This window comes from Copidosoma floridanum, unplaced genomic scaffold (genome assembly GCF_036245765.1).
Source record: "Copidosoma floridanum isolate Cflo_tuat_1 unplaced genomic scaffold, Cflo_Japanese_pri ptg000030l, whole genome shotgun sequence".
Taxonomy (NCBI): Eukaryota; Metazoa; Arthropoda; class Insecta; order Hymenoptera; family Encyrtidae; genus Copidosoma; species Copidosoma floridanum.
Window position 1 is genome coordinate 37,166,870 of NW_028321907.1, and position 19,050 is coordinate 37,185,919.

General features: G+C 35.3%; 1 protein-coding gene across 2 annotated transcripts in view; it reads right to left on the minus strand.

Annotated features, from left to right (window-relative positions):
* FucT6 (alpha-(1,6)-fucosyltransferase 8) overlaps nucleotides 1–19,050 on the minus strand; it is a 288,678-nt gene that overhangs the window by 132,911 nt on the left and 136,717 nt on the right. For both annotated transcript variants that reach the window (XM_089596404.1, XM_089596405.1), the window contains exon 4: nucleotides 9,187–9,360. In XM_089596404.1, coding sequence (XP_089452530.1) covers nucleotides 9,187–9,360 — 174 coding nt within the window. The remainder of the gene's footprint in view (nucleotides 1–9,186; nucleotides 9,361–19,050) is intronic.

The window sequence follows — 19,050 nt, forward strand, 5'->3', positions numbered from 1 at the left end:
TTTTCGATGTTTTCAATGAAAATGAGGATAATTTTGAATTTAAGTTGTCAAAATTCCCGAAAACTTTAAAAAATCCATTGAATGACCAAGAAGAGCTGTTACTTGTTGGAGCAGTTCCATATCGTGGTATTAGCGGTAGAAGACTCAGATGTGAAAATGAGAAGTTATGTGGAGCTTCTGGACATTATACAGCTTTTACTTATCGGAGAGGTAACACTGAGTGGATGGAATTTAATGATCTGTCTGATCGTTCACATTACAGGTCCGAAAAATACAAGATAGTAACAAGATTATTACTGTATATTAAAAATAAACAATAACTTTGTAAGCTTCTACATTACGATTTTTCAAAACTTGAATGTATTTAAGTTGTTAAATTTAACTTACTTTAAAACCTAAGTTGTTTCAAATTTTTATGTTTTATATTTTTGCCTACATTGTAGTTCATTTATTTTTTACTTTGTCACAACTGGGCATTTTTCAAGGGCGATCGCTGAATCCGAAGGACCGTTATGATCACTCTTGCTAAATGTACATTAGTAGCAAATCATAGTTTTACTACCGACGGAAACAAGACATTTAAAAACGCCAGAGATAAAGGTATATCATGCTATCAGCAGATCACATAATCAACCCCCACATCTACTTAGGCTAGTATTTTGTAGCTAATTCGTAGTGAATTTGAAGTAAAAAAATTAACTTTGTAGAGCCTACCGAACTCGAGAAAACAGGCGATCTGCTAGCATGATATCATGCCAGCAGATCACATGCACGTTTTCACTGATCACAGGCTCAGACAAAATTTCAATTGGTAGGATATTTTGTAGCTAATTTGTAGTAAAACAAGTAGTGAAAAAATAGCGATCTCGAGATAATCAATGGATCGGCTGACTCAAATCTTTTTTCTCTGCCAGTTCGAGGCTTAAGAAGGTTTGGAAGAAAAGTTTAAAATGGAGAAACGTGCTAAAAAAATGTATTTGAGCATATCAGAAGTGCACATGAATTTTTTCCGATTTTTCACCTGGGAAATTTTCGAGAAAAAAAAAGGTTAAATATTTACAGTTTAACAGGATCTCCTACGAGAAAATAAGGTGAGCTTGGAATATAGTTGAAATAAGATATTTTATAAATGTCATAGAATAAAAAAAATATTTTTATGAATGTCATAGAATAAAAAAAATATTTTTATAAATATCTTAGTACAAAAAAAAGATGCTCGACAAAGAAAAGCCATGCCAGGCATTTTTCATAAATATAACCAATTACAGTCGTACAGTTTCAAATTTGTAGAGTGCAAGAGGAGGTGCGCGGTGAAGGGGGTACATCTGCGCATGCCGGGGAACTGCCCATTCTTTGCCTCTAAGAATAATGCTCCCAAACCTTCTTTATAGCGATAATTATGTATTGTCCATCTAATGTATACGTAAGTTTAAAAACAGAAATCCAATATGTAGTAATATTATTATATATGTTTATGTATATTAATACTGTAAGTCTCAAATTGGTCGCAAATAAAGTTTTGAGTGATCGCTGGCACTCGGCTTGGCACACTTATCGAGGAATTCCCGAGGCTAGCCAAAATAAACTAGAGAGTCTTGTACCTCTTTATATTATAAATTTATTTCACTGCCACCGCTGCCACCACCACCACCGTGTATAAGAATTGGCAATTTTCGAGGATAGGGCCCACCCACACAATCTTCTTACGCCCCCACACTTTTCTGAATATTCTCAAACTTACCTAAGTCAACTGAATAGTCTTTTATAGGTACAAGAATCCCAAATTTTCAGGATTAGAGCCTATCTACGCCATTCCTCTACACCCCCGCACTTACGTGAACATTACCTATAGCCGAAGTCAACAGAATAGTCTTTTTTATGTATTAAACTCATTTCAAAAATTGTCACCACCACCGCGACTGTAGTGTACAAGACCAAATCCACCCACGCAATTTAAATTATAATTACCATATGACGATGGGCCTTGGCCATCTTTTCAAGAACTAAAGCCGGAGACTCCCTACGCCCCCGCACTCATCAGAATATTTCCAAGGATGGCCGAAGTCAACAGAATGTGTTTTCATCCTTCTATATTACTAGGGGGGCTTTGCCCTCTTGCTCGCTACGCTAGCGAACCACCCTGTGTGCAATCATAGGTTAGTCCTTACAAGGACCTCAATAATGTCTTTTGAAGGCTTTATAAGGTCTCTTTCAAAGTCTTTACAAACCCTTAACATGCTCGTGTAATACAGATAATGAAACACTTTGAAACTCTTAAACATTTAACTAAAGTTTCGAAAATTTCAACGCCAACCATCCTAAATCAACCAATCAAACCAAATACAAATAAATTTAAAAAACAGTTTTGCAAAACAAATTGATATATTGTTTATATACAGTAAAATTTATTATTACATTGATTTTTATGAAATTACAAATGCATTTAGGTGTTTACCGCAAGATAATGTGGGAAAGACACTTAAAAATAAATAAAAAAATATAAGAATTCATAAGTATTATAAAAAAATTTATTTTAAACTTACTTTAATTTTTATTTATTTATTTGTTTGAATTATAGTTTAACTAGCGGCTCCCCGTCTCGGCTTCATTGGCCATAAGGAGCCGTTGGTTTGCAGTTTCTCCCGAATAATTAACGAAAAGGGCTATTTTTTTAAGCTATTAAGTTTTACAACTCCCAAAAATATTTACTAAAAAAAATTTTTTTTCTCATATCTCACGGCTTTATTACCAGAGCAACAGAGTCCTGGATCTTAATCCGAACATTTTTTATCGCCACAAAAATACAAATACATTTTGTACTTATTTGAAAAACTGAAAGATTTCAGAGATTGCTGTGAGGGTACAATGAAAAGCTGATCTCTCACGTGGATTCTTTATTCGTCAATTTTAGCGCTGCTGTTTCAATCTCGATAAGTTTTCTGCGTTAGTTCTTGACGCCTGAAATGGTATTTATTAGATACAATTGAAGTTTTTCTTTCAATTCACTCTCTTGCAACTTTGAGTGTGCTTAAGACTTTTGTGACCCCTAAAGGCTGTTTTCTGTCAACTTTAATGGGTTCTAACATATTTGTTAGCAAGAGAGTTCGACGTCCGATTGCCCTTAAAAACGGTGAGTTTCTTAAGTAAACTCTTTCTTGACTGAAGTTAACAGCAATTGTGACTGCCTGGATACCTCAGGGTGATCTTCTCTGGCCTGCTGTTTAAGCCCCAGACTAATCAGGAGAAAAATTATCAAGTCCGAAGCTTTGGAGCTAGTTATAGAGATCTTTTCCAACGTTTCCTGGTATAACATCAAAGACGTTGGTGTCCAAAGCACCTTTTTTTTGCAGACTCAGTTATTTTGGTGATCTAAGATAGGGAGATTGGTTCGTGATGCTTGCCCGTTGGAGACTGTCCCGTTGGCTCAAGTTTTTTTTCCTTTCATAGCTGTTAGGTTCGCCCAGCGCAGACCTTGGAGAGGATTGGTGATTTCTGGTTGAATGCTTAAAGTCGAGAGGATAATATAGGGTCATCGGTCACCGGAGTTCCCAGCCTTACGAAGAATAACTCCGTTCGTGACGACTGTCAGTAAATGACTGACTTGGTTTAACAGTAGCCGTCTTTAATTAACATAGTTTTTTAGTCGACAAATTGCTTTAAGAAATGGCAGTAGAAATGTATTTATTGGCAAGGTAGTTTAAACTTAGGTGGCCCGTGAAAGAACCGATGAGTGGTTTGTTTAAATTTTATCAGTGCCCTTCGAAGAAATTAGAAATTCAAGGTGATCAGTGATCCGTTGGGAGCAAGATGTGAGAAATAAATGAACGCAACCAGAGTGTATTTAAATTTTTCCCTTACTTTGTTTTATTAATGCGTAACGTTTCGCTGACATATGTGTCAGCCTCATCAGGCGCAGGCACGCGAGAATTCGTAAGTGTATTGACTTACTGGTCACCTGTCGAACTATTGACTGACAATCCAGACATTGATTGATGGTCAAGTAGGGAACGTAAATACTTGTAATGGCTCTAAAAAGGGCCAGGGGTAAAACTTTCAGCTATTCCATTTTATTATTTCTGACGATAAAGAGCTAGCTACAGGTAGCTTGACTCTTACCCTCGAAGTCTCTATGTACGCCGCTGACCACAGAATATCTCGTCTTCAAGTCGTTCTCCGTATAACTAACCACTCATCGATAGTCGGAAAAATGTGGGTATGCCTTTGGGGACACGACCACTGAGAAGGAAGCCGTTGTGGCTGCCCGTGCCCCTCAGGGCTGTCTTTCTTGGCTTACATTTGTAGCCAAAAATTCTGTGACGGCACCAGGTGGGATGATGGAACGGCCACACAACTGTGAAGTGTTGGAGCAGGTGGTGCTCTGGCTAGATACGTCTTCTGGTATTCCGTCGGAGACGTTATCGGTTAGAATAATTTTTTTATGGGTGGCACTCGTCAATCCTAGAGATTCAGGGTGGATGCAGGCCTGGGTCACTTGCCCATTAAAGAAAAGCGTCATCGGTAACCGGGACCCAGCTGCACGACTATCATCAATATTCTTGGTGCAGCTCGATAAACTGCCGGTAGACGACTGCAAAAATTTTTGAGATGCTCCAGCCTATTATAACCACACTTATTTAATTATGTTGCAGGTAGCCTCGACTTTATGTCGACGCCACCTAGCGGATCCTACTGAACCAAAATAAAGAGCTGGCGCATTTTTGCAAAACTTTGAGCTTATTTATTGCTATTGTTATTAAATTTTTTAAGATAAAAACTATACTAAAACCATCTCGGAAGTGTCAAGAATCGGTAGCAAAATTTCAGCAAAATCGGTTCAGTTGTTTTCGGGGTCAGCAATTACAACGGTTTTGGCGACTTTGCTGTATATGTTAGTAAGATAACGATAAGCGTAAAATATATTTCAGTGAGGGCCTCATATGCATGCAATGAAGCATTGATTATCTTCTCTTAAAGGATTAATAACATTATAAGAAATAAATAACTGTATTATATCGGCATGTTAAGTTTTGTAAAGACTTAAAAACATACGTCATAAGGCGTTTGAAATAAATTATTGAGGGCATACGAAGAACTAACCTACGATTTAACACCGGAAAAACTATGGGCCTATACAGCTTCGAACTTCGTATCGTATGAATTCAAGCTTACGCTTAGTCAAGCAGCAGTGCCACGCTCAGCACACTGTACCACTCATGAGATAATGAAACTACGTATCTACCAAAAATGTTACGTATGTCTATGAATATTAAAAATCTTATCGTACAGTAAGAAATAATCCATGGTATATGCATACAAAATTATGTTTCTTTTTAAATTTTTTATCAAGCAGTAATTTTTATCCAATCATCGCAAGCGCTATTCACCTCAGGTACATATAAATAAAAAAAAAAACCACAAATTATGATGAGGTATAATATAATACTTGAAATATTTTTTGTTAAATAATAATAGTTCTACTCTTGGTATTTTAAATATGCGTATCAACATTTTTCAACCCACCAATCTCGATTAACCCCATATTCGGTGTGTTTTACGAAGCGTGAGAAACACAGGATACAGAGACCCTCTCCATCTCCCTGCAACCACAGTAAAATAGTGATGTTAGAGAGAAATGCTAAGGGTCTCTGCATGCAAGTAACGTATGACATCATTCAGCTTACTTTGCACGATTTATTCTCGTATCTCTATATTTTCAACATGTTTTAATACAAAATATTATAAGTTTTGAAAAAAAGTGTCTTAAAAACTATGTAAAAAAATGTAAAAAATCGACCAATCAAAAATATTGTACGCAAAAAAGGGTTGCCGATTCCAAAAATCATTCCAGAGAGAAGATTACACTATCGCGATTTGGGAGTAGTTGCTGGAAAAAAACGTGTATTTCAATTACACTTTTAATTGAACAATAAAAATCTACTTTATAAAATACTGCATGTAATTTATCAACAATTTCAAGATCTACCCAACTCTCAGATCAATTTGAGACTCATTTGAGTTGATGTTATAGTTCTATGATTACAAAGGAGGCTACGCTGACTTTAGTTTCGAGTCATCAGGACCGTAGTTACTCAGTAATAGTATCAGCAAAAAAATTATTTTTGTGGCAAAAAAATAGCAAATAATTAGCAAAAAAATATGGAGTAAGTTTCATTACGGCCCTATGACTTGGATACGCTAGCTTTATAGACAATAATTATTCGCCTTCTGGATGGTATGGAAAAATGGATGAGAAAGATTATGTTTAAAATAAGTTATAAGCTTGTTAAAATTACTTTCTTTCTTCAACCAATTTCTGTATGTCCATGGGAGATCTGTGGAACGGCAAGAAAAATTGTACCTACAGATATTATGTGGCGGTTCAGGGATTATCCCTGACATTTAGTACATCTAAGTAACGGGAAAAACAATTTAATTTCATCTTACTTTGTAGAGGGGCCGTATAGGGGCGATAGGGGTACTATGGAGGACAGAAGAGGAAGTTTATGGGGAAAGACAACATAAATAACATTTCAATACAGCGTACACGCACAAACACACAGATACATGCATATCAACTAGAGTATTAATTTTTCAACGAGGTTCATTACACAACTCTAGTTGAAGAAAGTTAGTCAAATACTCTATACAATTTGTCAATGAATAATGATAATAATAATAATAAAGACGATGACGACGATGCCAGTCAACGATGACGACGATGATGATTCCTACAACTACGTTTAAATTTTTTTTGTTAATGTCCTATTTATGCAGGAAATTACCAAGTGTGATGTTTTGAAAATGTGAACAGAATCTTTCCGGTCAGGGAAGACGGTATATGGGCTATTTTGAAATTTAACTTTAATAGTTAACAAAACAATTATTAAATAATTCAAATAAAACGTCCAATGACAGTTGGTAAATAATTGAAAACAAATCACAAATGCAATAAAACATTTTTGGAAATTCTTGAATAATAAGATCAATGTTTCTTTAAATGAATTTTGCGCAGGAGTGTCATTGGTTTTGAATTCAACTTTTTTTCAATTTAACAAAAAATTTTACAAACAAGTTTTCGGCTCTCCAATGGGCAGTCCCTGTAGTCCAGTAATGTGTGATCTCGTAATGCGTTTACTTGAAATTTCATGTTTAGATAAGTTATGTTTTGATGTTCCATTGTATGTACGGTATGTGGATGATATCCTCATATGCGTGCCTACTAAATATATCTACTATACCAAAAACATTTTTAATAGCTATTGTCCTGAATTACAATTCACTGTTGAGACATGTAACAATAACAACAGCATCAGTTTCTTAGATTTGGAGATTATTATTCAAAAAAATAACACAGTACTAACTAATTGGTACCAAAAACCCACACACTCAGGCCGATACTTGAATTTTCTTTCCCACCACCCAATACAACATAAAATAGGTATCATTTACACACTAGTAGACTTTTCTATTAAATTAGCAGACACACAATTTCATAATTATAATTTAAAATTGATTAATAAATTTTTGTTAGCTAACAACTATCCTCAAAGATTTATTGACAAATTTGTGAATAAAAGATTAAATACCTTGAAAAACATGAATATGATTGACAATAGCAACAGAAATAAAAATAATTATAAATTAATCTTATCATTACCGTATATTCCCCACTTGCATAGTCATATTAAATATTATTGTAAGAAGCTTCACATTGGTCTTATATACAGTTTAAACAATAAATTAAAATCGATCTTTTCACTTGGAAAAGATGTAACTGAGCCACTCGATAAAAAAAATGTTGTTTACCACATACCATGTGCGAATTGCAACTGCTGTTATGTTGGTCAAACATCGAGAGCTGTAAAGTTAAGAATGACAGAACACAAAAGAGACATCGAGAAAAAAAAGAATACATCGGTACTATCACAACATAGCATTGAATTTACACATAATTTTAATTTTGATAATATTAAAATTTTAGACATAGAACAAAATTACAAAAAGCGCCTTTTTTCCGAAATGCTAAATATACATTACTTTAATAATAATATTAACAGACAACAAGATACAGAAAAATTGAAAGATTGTTATAGGTCTCTCGTTATGTCAATTAAGAAAGGTGACTAACTTTATATACATGATTCGAGGACCCCTTTCATTCATAGTATTAAGAAAACATGAACTGTTTATGTGCGTCTCAAGGAACTGCTTGCGATTCTTATTCGATTGTATTACGTGCGTGTACTATGTCATTTGTGTATGTGCAGGGTATAAAAGCAACTTAGCTTGAAACTCTGACTACATTACGATTTTACATCCCTTTCGTAAGAGTCAGAGGTATGTTATACATGTAACTTAATTTGCGTTTATTATATTTTACTTAAATTTGTATTGCAAAGAATTTTATTACTCATAGATTTTTGTACCTGATGAGGGCCGGGACGTTGTCCAAACGGCCGAAACGTCGTTTTGTTTTTTAATAAATTCAAAATTTGACAGTACCACCATTGGACGTTGTTTTTAATTATTAAATAACTAACAAACGATAATTTAACCAAAACTTTACTATTGACATTCTGGTAGTTGTGAAATAATTAGAATTCAAGGATTCTTAGGATTAGTATTCAAGAGTGATTAGATTGAGGTATAAGATATTAATCTAAAAGATTGACAGGGGGAAGGCTACAAAGTTTAATAGCAGAGTTCTTTAAAATCATAACCAAAATTGACTGCAATATGATACTTATGAGGATAATGAATCAAAATTCGATTATTAAAACTTATATAAAGCATTTTTAAATCAGTTTCAGTGAGCACCTACAAGACATAATTTGATCCGGAAGCCAGTAATTCTTTTGCATAGCTATGAAGTAAATTAAAACCTGCTAAAAAAATGAGCACTATTGTATTCCCTGCTATGCTTAATTTGTTGATTAGGTTTATTGCTTCTTAGGATTTGAACTATTTAAAAGTTAATTGCGTAGCATCTGAGATATATAGCATCTCAGGCTTTAATAAGTTGTTTTTCTCAACAATAAGTTTTAAATTAAGTGTCAAAAGGCTTTAACAACATATTAAATCTAACAGTTATCCTGGCACTCAAATATTCATCTATATTTCTATGATTTTTAATAACACAATTGAACTAATAAGTAATCCAACAAAAATTTTGTATAATAAACTTACCACATTTCTTGCAGATCGCTTATAATTTTTCGTCTTACTTCTTCATACATCAGAGAAGGCTCATTGTACCTCTCAAAAGCAATATTTTGTTTAGACAGTTCATGGTACATAGGATCATTAAGTTTTTCTATGAGCATATTTTCGTCTTTTTTTTCTTTCATTGAATTGGAACTGCTGAAAAAAAGTATCGTCTGACTTTTAAATAGTGTTTATAATATGATTAATTAAACATTGTTTGAATAAACTACATTTTTTAAAACTTTTCAATCACTTCTAATGGTTACAGATTTTAACCACTCCGAAAGAATTAAACGCTAATATAAGACACATTACTACTAAGATCCACAGAAAAAAAAAAATATCTGCAAAAGTATTTTTCTATCTTAATAAAATTTTAAATTCCAACTTACAGTATGTAAAGTTATTCCCAAAATATATATCATATCCGGTACGAACGTCATTAAGTAATACTTTATTGTGAAAATTTCATTAAATGTGTATTTTACAATGACCGTCTGTTTACTTAGTTAATAATAAATTATTAAAATTCTGTTTAATTTCTTCATCTATGAGTTAGTTAAAAAACTAAGAGATAGTAAGTTTAATGATCTCATTAATTATTTAAGTTTCAGCCCTTTTTTATTACTTAATGAATAAAAATTTTTATCTACTACCTAAAAAAATTTTATACCTTTTATAATCATCAGTTAATAAATATCGACTCAATTGTGATTGTCTTTTAAATTTTTATTAAAAAAAACTTACAGCTTATGAATTTTTTACAACACCGCTCCTTTTTATGACATTTGAATTGCTTTCTTAATTGTGTTTTAATACTGATAATATTATATCAAAAGATTTAATCCGTCTTATTTTTTCGCTAGCTTTTGATTATAATTAAGGAATCTTTCATGGACCATATTTTCTTTTACTTTACCTCACTTGAGGGTAAATACATTAGGTTAAAAAATAACACATTTGGATACTGCTAACTTGCTGAGATGAAACACATTTATTCTATGGATTTAACGTTTTATTGATCAATGTTAACCTCTTTAGAATTTTACAAAAAACATAAAAAGAATGAGACTTACTTTTATTTTCAACATATTCTCAAGAGCCTATCTCAGCTTAAAATTCACAGACTATACGTATATTCATAAGGGACGCACTCTCACCTACATCACGGTAACAATCATTATAACACATCAAGAAAAATGGCCTGCTTTTAATACATGACTAATACAAAAAAAGTCAACAGGAAATAATCGATCTTAATGCATATTTAATAAAATTTGTACAATGAAAATGTAATCTAATAAAGTATGTACACATGTCCATACCCTAGGCATCGAAAGCACCATTCAACGGTGAGCCTTCTTTTCACACGGCAGGAAACGAACCAAACTTTGACCCAGCCTGGATGTTCTACTTTCTTGGCAGCTGTTTCACTAAGAATTACTAATGCCATTCATTATCCTTTACCGTTTGCTAAAAGGAGTTGCATCTTCAGATTTTGATTTTGGTTTCCGACGATCTTCTCAACTTCTATCATCTTAACACAAATTTCTTGATTTTTCTTTCTTCAACGATACCATCCAGATCTTGGATCTCAAGCTCTGCTTTTCGTACCGTAGTTACTACCATTTCTTGGCCAGCAACTGAATTTTTCCAAGTGTTGAGTGAATCTTGCGATATCTTTTACTTCTTTGGCTTCCAAGAGCAAATCTCCTTTCTTGGTGGTCACTCTAAACGATAGCTCTGTTTCGTCAGGGTTAAGACTAACCTTCATTGTTAAGACTAACCTAATCATAACTAGGTGTTGGTCTTGATGCTATGCGATAAAGATATGCGTTTAATTGTCCATGGCCCGAGAAGACTCAAGTAAGGCAGTAGTTTACCTCACCATGACTACGCTCCAGGACCAGTATGAGTCGGTGCCTCCAGTTGCCCATAGCGATCTCATCCCACTGCTGCCAGTGTTGCACGTTTTCCTCCCTACTGACATCATCTGAATCTGTCCAACCTGCCAAGAACCTTTATCTGCGTTCCTGCGCTAAAAGCAATGAACACGATAGACACTAGGGTTTCAACAAATCTGATGATTTAAAATTCCCTGATTTTTTCCGGATTTCCAGACGTTAAATACGAAATTTTCAAGGACTATGTAATCGGATTTGTTTTGTACATTAAATGATAGTTTGAAAAATATCGTTTGGTATAGTGATTAGAAGACATATACAATAATAATAGCAATAATTAATGAATAAGTAATCAACAAATTATTATTAATCAACTTGATTCAAATGTATTTATTAAAAAAAATTGTAGATATTCATAATTGTATTATAATTGTTTTTTCAAATAATACAGCTCTTCTTCGATTTTTAAACTTCTTTGGCACTGTCTTCCGCTATCTTCTATATCTTTTTCTCTAAACTATCAATCATTTGCCTCTTTTTTTTCATTTTATTTTCTTCTGATAATTCATTTTCTTTTTTTTTTTTTTGTTTTCTGAGATCTTCCTCCCACAAACTTCTGGAATTTCGAACAGAATGTATCATTCCTTTCGAAATTATAAAGTTTTAAATGCCACCAAAATCGTAAACACCATGCCAAACGTGCCTTGAAGCAACAATTGACTTCACTTTTTGATTGTCATACAAGCGTTCTTTGTTGACAGTAAAGCCTCGTCCAGGCGTAGCGTTACCGTGAAATAAAATAAAAATCATCTGTAAAACTTTGGTTAAGTCCTTAAAATTCTCAGTATGGCCTAGTACTATCATCCAAAAGGTTTCAAGTCGGTTGTTCACCTTAGAAGTAGCAGGTGCTAGTATTCTGACGAGGCGAGCGCTATCATATTCTTTTTATATGCATTGAAGGAAACTTACACACTTACATTAATTTCTTTGTGTCTCAAAACAACGGCTAATAAATGTGTAGCCCTTTAAGTGTCAGTTTCCCCACTGCCTACTTTTCCACCAGCTCAAGCCTACGAGCCGAGTGCTCTGCTCGAGCTCGGCCTACTCCTTGCTCGGCCGCGAACTAGTACGTAGATCTTTGCAGCACCAATTCCACGACGCGTCGACGTCGACAAGTAGCACATCTCAAGGCCCTTTCGCCATTTTTCTTTTCGCCTCGTCAAAGTCCACCTGCGACTTCTGTTTCTTCAACAGTCAGGTTTTACTTTTGTATTAGTTTCATTTAATTTAAATTCTTTCTTTTTTTTTTATTTTCGACAGTCATTATTCAGTTTAGTAGTCAGATTCAAAGTTTATAATTTTATATCCTTTCAAAGCAATTCTTCAATAGTTTTATTCGCACATTACATATTGTTCACGTGTTTTTACTTTCCTCGTTTAAATATTAAACTCTGCATTACTGTTATTTTACCGTTTTATTTGATAAAATACTCAAGTCTGTTTAAGCACTATTATTAATCGTTTTGTTTTAATTAATTAACTCCAAGAAATCGGTTATCAAATATTATTGTTTATGTATGCGCAACAATGTAATATTCGTTATTTGTTATATGACTAATTTGGCATTCTAAACATCATACATATTTATATCCACGTAATAATATAAGTTTTATCTTTTTTTTTAAAAACTCTACGTAAACTCGAGGCTCGAAATTGAAAAATAATTACAATTTTTTGAGCGAGTTAACTAGAAATATTCATCAGTCTTTTTTTCGGTCGAACGCATTAACAGCCTCTTCAATATTGTGAGTTTCATTATTTCTTTGAACGACCTTTCAACTTTATCAGCTTTCAATCCAGTTATCCTACTGTATTCAACAAATATAGCTAATGCCTTATTTAGTTTGGTAATACTTATACACTTATTTCTAGTAACTAACTCAGAAACACAGAAAGTAGCGTATCTAACTAAAGAAAACTTTAGAAGAGATTTTTCTAATATTTTTTAATATTTTTTTAACTGTACTGATTAAAATTAAACGACTTTTTTTGAAATACTGCATGATTTTCTTGACTCAATCCTTTACAACTGCGTATTGCTGCTCTAGTCTTATGTCCTGGATTTAATTTACCAAGCGGAATAAAATTGTCTTCCTTAGTCAAGTTAATGTTCACAAGTTATTTTCAGACTCAATTACTTCACGTTTCACAAATCTATCTAAAAAATTGCTAACTATAGCAGCAATAGTAGCAAAAAAATCTAACTTAGGTTTCAGTAATGAGTCGTTTAAATGTTTTCACATAACTAGAAAATTCTCATTAGTTGTAACGCTGTTTTGAGATTTGTCTTTAAAGTTTTTAATGTCTTATTTATATTTTAGAGAACTAGAAAGTTCTTTTTTAGCCTTTTTAGCTGCAATTACGTGACGTAAAAATTACAGCATTCTATTGCTCTTGGCGTTAAGCCATCGTTGATCTCAAGGTATAACATATAGTAAGGACTCGAATACTTAGATTAAATAGTCAAACGTTGTTTGTTTTGATAATCAATGTTGTAACTTGAGCAAAGAAGCTGCGATCACATGAAGTACGGAAACCATAAACAAAATTTGTACAAGCCTATCAGGGATCAAAGGAAGAGAGAAGAGTGCACTATGTAAAAGTTATCTTTCACAATTCTATAGCTTAAGGCTGCTCCTACATAAGAAAGTACGGACGCATGCACCCACATTTTCGTGCAAGTGCACACATCAAGACATTCGATATTTATCAAAATTCTAGTAATAATCTGGTGAGTTGTAGTACTATACTAGTATTTGACTGTAGTGTCTATCAGTGTCAAATGTCTCGATGTGTGCTATACGCACGAGATCGCGGATGCACGCGCTTATGTAGGTATGGCTTTTATAAATAAGTTTCGTATCAGTACTCTCTAAAGTGGCAGATGATCTAGCAAGAAATTAAAACTGGCTATATGGAGCGTGACGCAAAACCCAAATAAATCGACAGCATTCCATATATGATAAATAAACCCCAAGCTACTTAATCCAATAACCCAACACGTCCATCAGTAATCTCACGAGCTTTAACAATTAATAAAACACATCAAATAATAACGCAAGCTCCAATCACCACACAACCCAGGGCGATGGCTGCTCGCTTTATTTATTAGTAAAATAACGGAAATAACATAAGCGCCGATCACCAGGCTACCAGAGGCGCTCACTAGCCGCTTAGTAAATCATAATTTATAATAAATATAATAATGAAGCAAGCGCCAATCAACACAAAACCCGGGGCTCTTACTAGTCGTTTTATTTATTTATAAAGCATTAGATAATAACGTACGCGCCAATCACCACAAAACCCAAGGCGCTAACTAGTCGCTTTATTGATTAGTAAATTAAGCGGAATAACACAATCGCCAATTAGCAGGCAACCCGAGGCACTTACCGGTCGCTTAATTAATTTGTAAAAAATATGATATAAAAAGCACGCGTCAATCACAACAAAGCTTGAGGCCCTTACTGATTGCTTCATTTATTTCTAAGTCATCGTATAACTACGCAAGTGCGCGTCACCTGATAACCCGAGGAGCTTACTGGTCGCATTATTCATCAGTAGAGTACGAAAATAATACAAGCACTAATCACAAGGCAAACCAGGGCGCTTACTGGTCGCTTAATCAATTTATAAAAAATATGATAATAAAGCAAGAGTCAATCATAACACAACAAAAGGCATTCACTGGTCAATTTAATTATTCAAAATAAATATGACAATAACGCAATTGCCATTCACTACAGAACCTAGGGCGCCTACTGGTCGCTTAATGAATTTATAATAAAAATAATAACGAAGCAAGCGTCAATCACAACACAACCCAAGGGACTCACTAGTTTCTTTAATTATTTAAAATAATTATAACAATAAAGCATGCGCTAATCACCACACAACTGGGGGTGCTTACTGGTCGGTTTATTTATTCATAAGGCATTAAATAAAAACGCCTATCACTACAAAACCTGGAGGACTTACTGGTCACATTGTTTTATAGTAAAATAACAGCAATAACACAAGCGCCAATCACCAGGCAGAACAGGGCACTTACTTGTTACTTTATTTATTTGAAATAATCATTATTATAAAGCAAGCGTCAATTACTGCAAAATCTGGAGCAAACTGGTCGCTTCAATAGTTTCACCGCCAATCACCGCTAAGCCCGAGAAGCTTACTGGTAGCTAAATTACTTTATAATAAATATAATAATATTGTGAGTGCCAATTTTCATACAAGCCAAGGCTCCGACTAATCACTTTAACTATTCATAATTGATATAATAATAACGCAAGCGCCAATCACCACTCAAACTAGGGCACTCACTGGTCACTTTCACTAACTATGATAAATGTAATAATATAGTAAGCGCCAATCACCACATGACCCCAGGCACTTACTGGTCGTCTTATTAATACATAAACAATCGAACTATAACACAAGCGCCAATCACCAGGCAACCCGGGGCGCGTACTGGTCAATTTAATTATCTAAAATAAACATGACAATAAAGCAATCGCTAATCACCACACAACCCTGGGCGCCTACTGGTCACTCAATTAATTTATAATTAAAATAATAATAAAGCAAGCGTCAATCACAAGACAACGTAAGGTAATCACTAGTTTATTTAATTATATTAAATAATTATAACAATGAAGCATGCACCAACCACAACACAACTCGGGGTGCTTACTGATCGCTTTATCGATTTATAAGGCATTAAATAATAACGCCAATTACCACACAACCTGAAGGACTTACTATTCGCATTGTTTATTGGTAAAATAGAAGAAATAACACAAGCGCCAATTACCACGTAGACCAAGGCGCTCACTCGTCATTTAATAAATTTGTAATAAAGATAGTAAAAAAGTAAGTGTCAGTTACTACAAGACCCGGGGCAAACATGTCACTTTCATAATTTATAATTAATATAAAGAAAAACAATTCATAAAGTATTGATCAATGACACAAGAGCAAATAACCACACAACCCAAGAAGCTGACTGGTCACTTTACTTATCAGTCAAATAACAGAAGCAACATAAGTGCCAAGTACCAGGCCACCCGGGGCGCTTACTAGTTGCTTAATTAAAAAATAATAATAATAATAATATTGCCAATCATTATACAACACAGGGTGCCTACCAATCACTCTAAATATTCATTAATAACAAAGTAAAAACGCAACCGCTTTTTACTACACAGCCTAAGGCGCTCACTGGTCGCTTTAATTAATAATAACAAATATAATGCTTAGGCCAGCGCCAATAACTACACAAATCAGGGCGATTACTTGTCACTTTATTAATTTATAAAGCATTTAATAATAACACCAGCGCCAATCACCAGGTAACTAAGGGTGCTCACTGGTCGCTTAATTAATTTACAATGATTATAATAATTAAGCAAGCTCTAATCACTAGACAATTTGGGGCGCGTACTGGTCGCCTAATTACTTTTAATAAATCAAATAATGTAGCAAGCATTTATCACAACACACCTTAAGGCACCCACTAGTCACTTTTATGATTTATAATGAATGTAATAATAAAGCAAGTGCCAATAGCATTACCTAACTTGGATTTCTCTCAGGTCGATTTGTTAACTCAGGGTGATTCAAACTCAGGGTGAAAGTAAGGCAGTAAGACCTTCGAATGAAGAACAGATCAATGCAGACCCACATTGTGCTGAGTACACTTGTTTATTAGTAGTGGAACGAAAGCCACGCGGTATGGGGGGTATAGGCTCCGTGCACAAAGACACCAGCGCCAACTTGTGGCTAAACGGTGAGTCCGCGTGGTTACGAGAATACACGGAGAAGCATGGTTACCTAAAGTCAATAACTTTTTTCATTAATATGAAGATCCATCCTTATAGTCCGGTTATCTCAATCAGAAAACCTAACTCCTAAACTTTACAATGATATTTTTTTCAGCATGAGATTTTGCTTTAATAAGTTGTAAGAGAGATGTATATCCCTTTGTTGCTTGTTCGTTTGAGCTACATTGCGTGTGTTAGTACTACTAAGAGTTTTCTATTTCTCTCACACAAAATACTCACACATGCAATGTAGCTTACACGTACAAGCAACAAAGGGATATACATCTCTTAAACAATTTATTGAAGCAAAATCTCATGCTGAAAAAATATCATGGTAAAGTTAATGAGTAAGAGATTCTCATTTAGATAACCGGACTTTAAAGAAGGATCTTAACATGAATGAAAAAAATTATAAACTTGAGGCAACCATGCTTCTCCGTGTATTATCGTAGCCACACGGATTCACCGTCCAGCCACAAGTTGGCACTGGTGTCTTTGTCCACGGAGCCTATAAGTGGGTATGAATTTACTTTCCCGCTGTCCCTGTGGTGTGCATCAGGGCATTTTTCCCACCCTCCCTTAAAAAAAAACTGCTGCTAGTATTACTACTACTCTTACTACTACAACTACTTTTTTTTTTTTTTTTTTTTTTTTTTTTTTTTTTTTTTTCTTTTTTTTTTTGTGGAGGTAGGGGAGATGCATTGAGGCACACCACAGGGACAGCGGTAGTGTGGGACTTGGTGGATTTTTTTATTAGACCACCCATACCCACTAAACCCCCCCCCCCATGCCACGTGGCTTTTGATCCGGCCTGGAAACGCGTAAGCATTACTTCAGGGTGGAGCCACCAGGGAGACCGTCGTGTCTCACAGCATTAACAAGCTAACTTGCCACCATTTGCTAGAGATGCTGATGCTCTCGAGTCCTGCAAAGGACTCGCGGTCCCTGAGAACCAGCACCCTTTCTAGCGCTCCATAGTAGGCCGCTAACCTAGCAAGCACCACTATAAGCTTGATGCTTTCCCTTGCTGATAGGTAAAAAGTATCCAGCGCAGCGTGGGTCCACATCGGCCTGTCTTTCAACTCAAAGCCTTTTTGCCTTATATTGATCCTGCTTGGGCCTTATCCCTGGCCTCTTTTAGGGCTCTTCTAAATAAAGAGCAGCTCTCGCTGCCTGCTTCGTGCTTGTTGTCCGTTGTTGGGCAAAGGAAGCACCGTGCTGGGCCTGGACACTCTTTCTTCCGGTGGTTTGAGCTTCCACACCGGAAGCAAAGCTTGGATCTGTTTTCGTTTATACAGTTGCTTAAGACGTGTACATATCCTAGGCATTTGTAACATCTTGTTACTCCAATTCTCCTTCGTATTCGGCAGCTTACGAAGCCAACTCGTAACCTGCCTTCCTCTTATACTTGTCTGGCAGTACTTCGTCCACTTTTATCAACGCCAGCCTCTTTCCTCTGGCATTTGGCTTTAAGAGAGCTACTCCTGGCTCTTAAGTCCAAAAGTCCTAGCGAAAGCCTCTTTTACCTCATCTTCTTTTACAATATCATCCAGGTCCCGGGCTTTAGAGGATGCCTCTATCCGCCACCCGAGGAAGCGCCCGGTATAGAGAAACTATGTAGAACCCGGGATAATAGTAGTAGTAGCGGTAGCAGTAGTAGTAGTAGTAGTAGTAGTAGTAGTAGTAGTAGTAGTAGTAGTAGTAGTGGTAGTAGTAGTAGTAGTAGTAGTAGTAGTAGTAGTAGTAGTAGTAGTAGTAGTAGTAGTAGTAGTAGTAGTAGTAGTAGTAGTAGTAGTAGTAGTAGTAGTAGTCTCGGGTGGGGTTTTCGCTAGTTTCTCCATACAAGGCACTTCCCTTGGTGGCGGATAGGGGCATCCTCTAAAGACTTGAGGTGACGATGAGCAGCTGGGGTTGCTCTCTGTAGTGGTGGTGGTCGGAGGCGTGGATCGGGAGGCGTGTGTGGCGTTGGCGTGTTATCTGCGGCGATGTGGACGGGGGACTAGTGCCCAATGTCTTCATCGGCGTGGATGCATGAGCCGGCTCTGCTTGTGCTCCTTGTT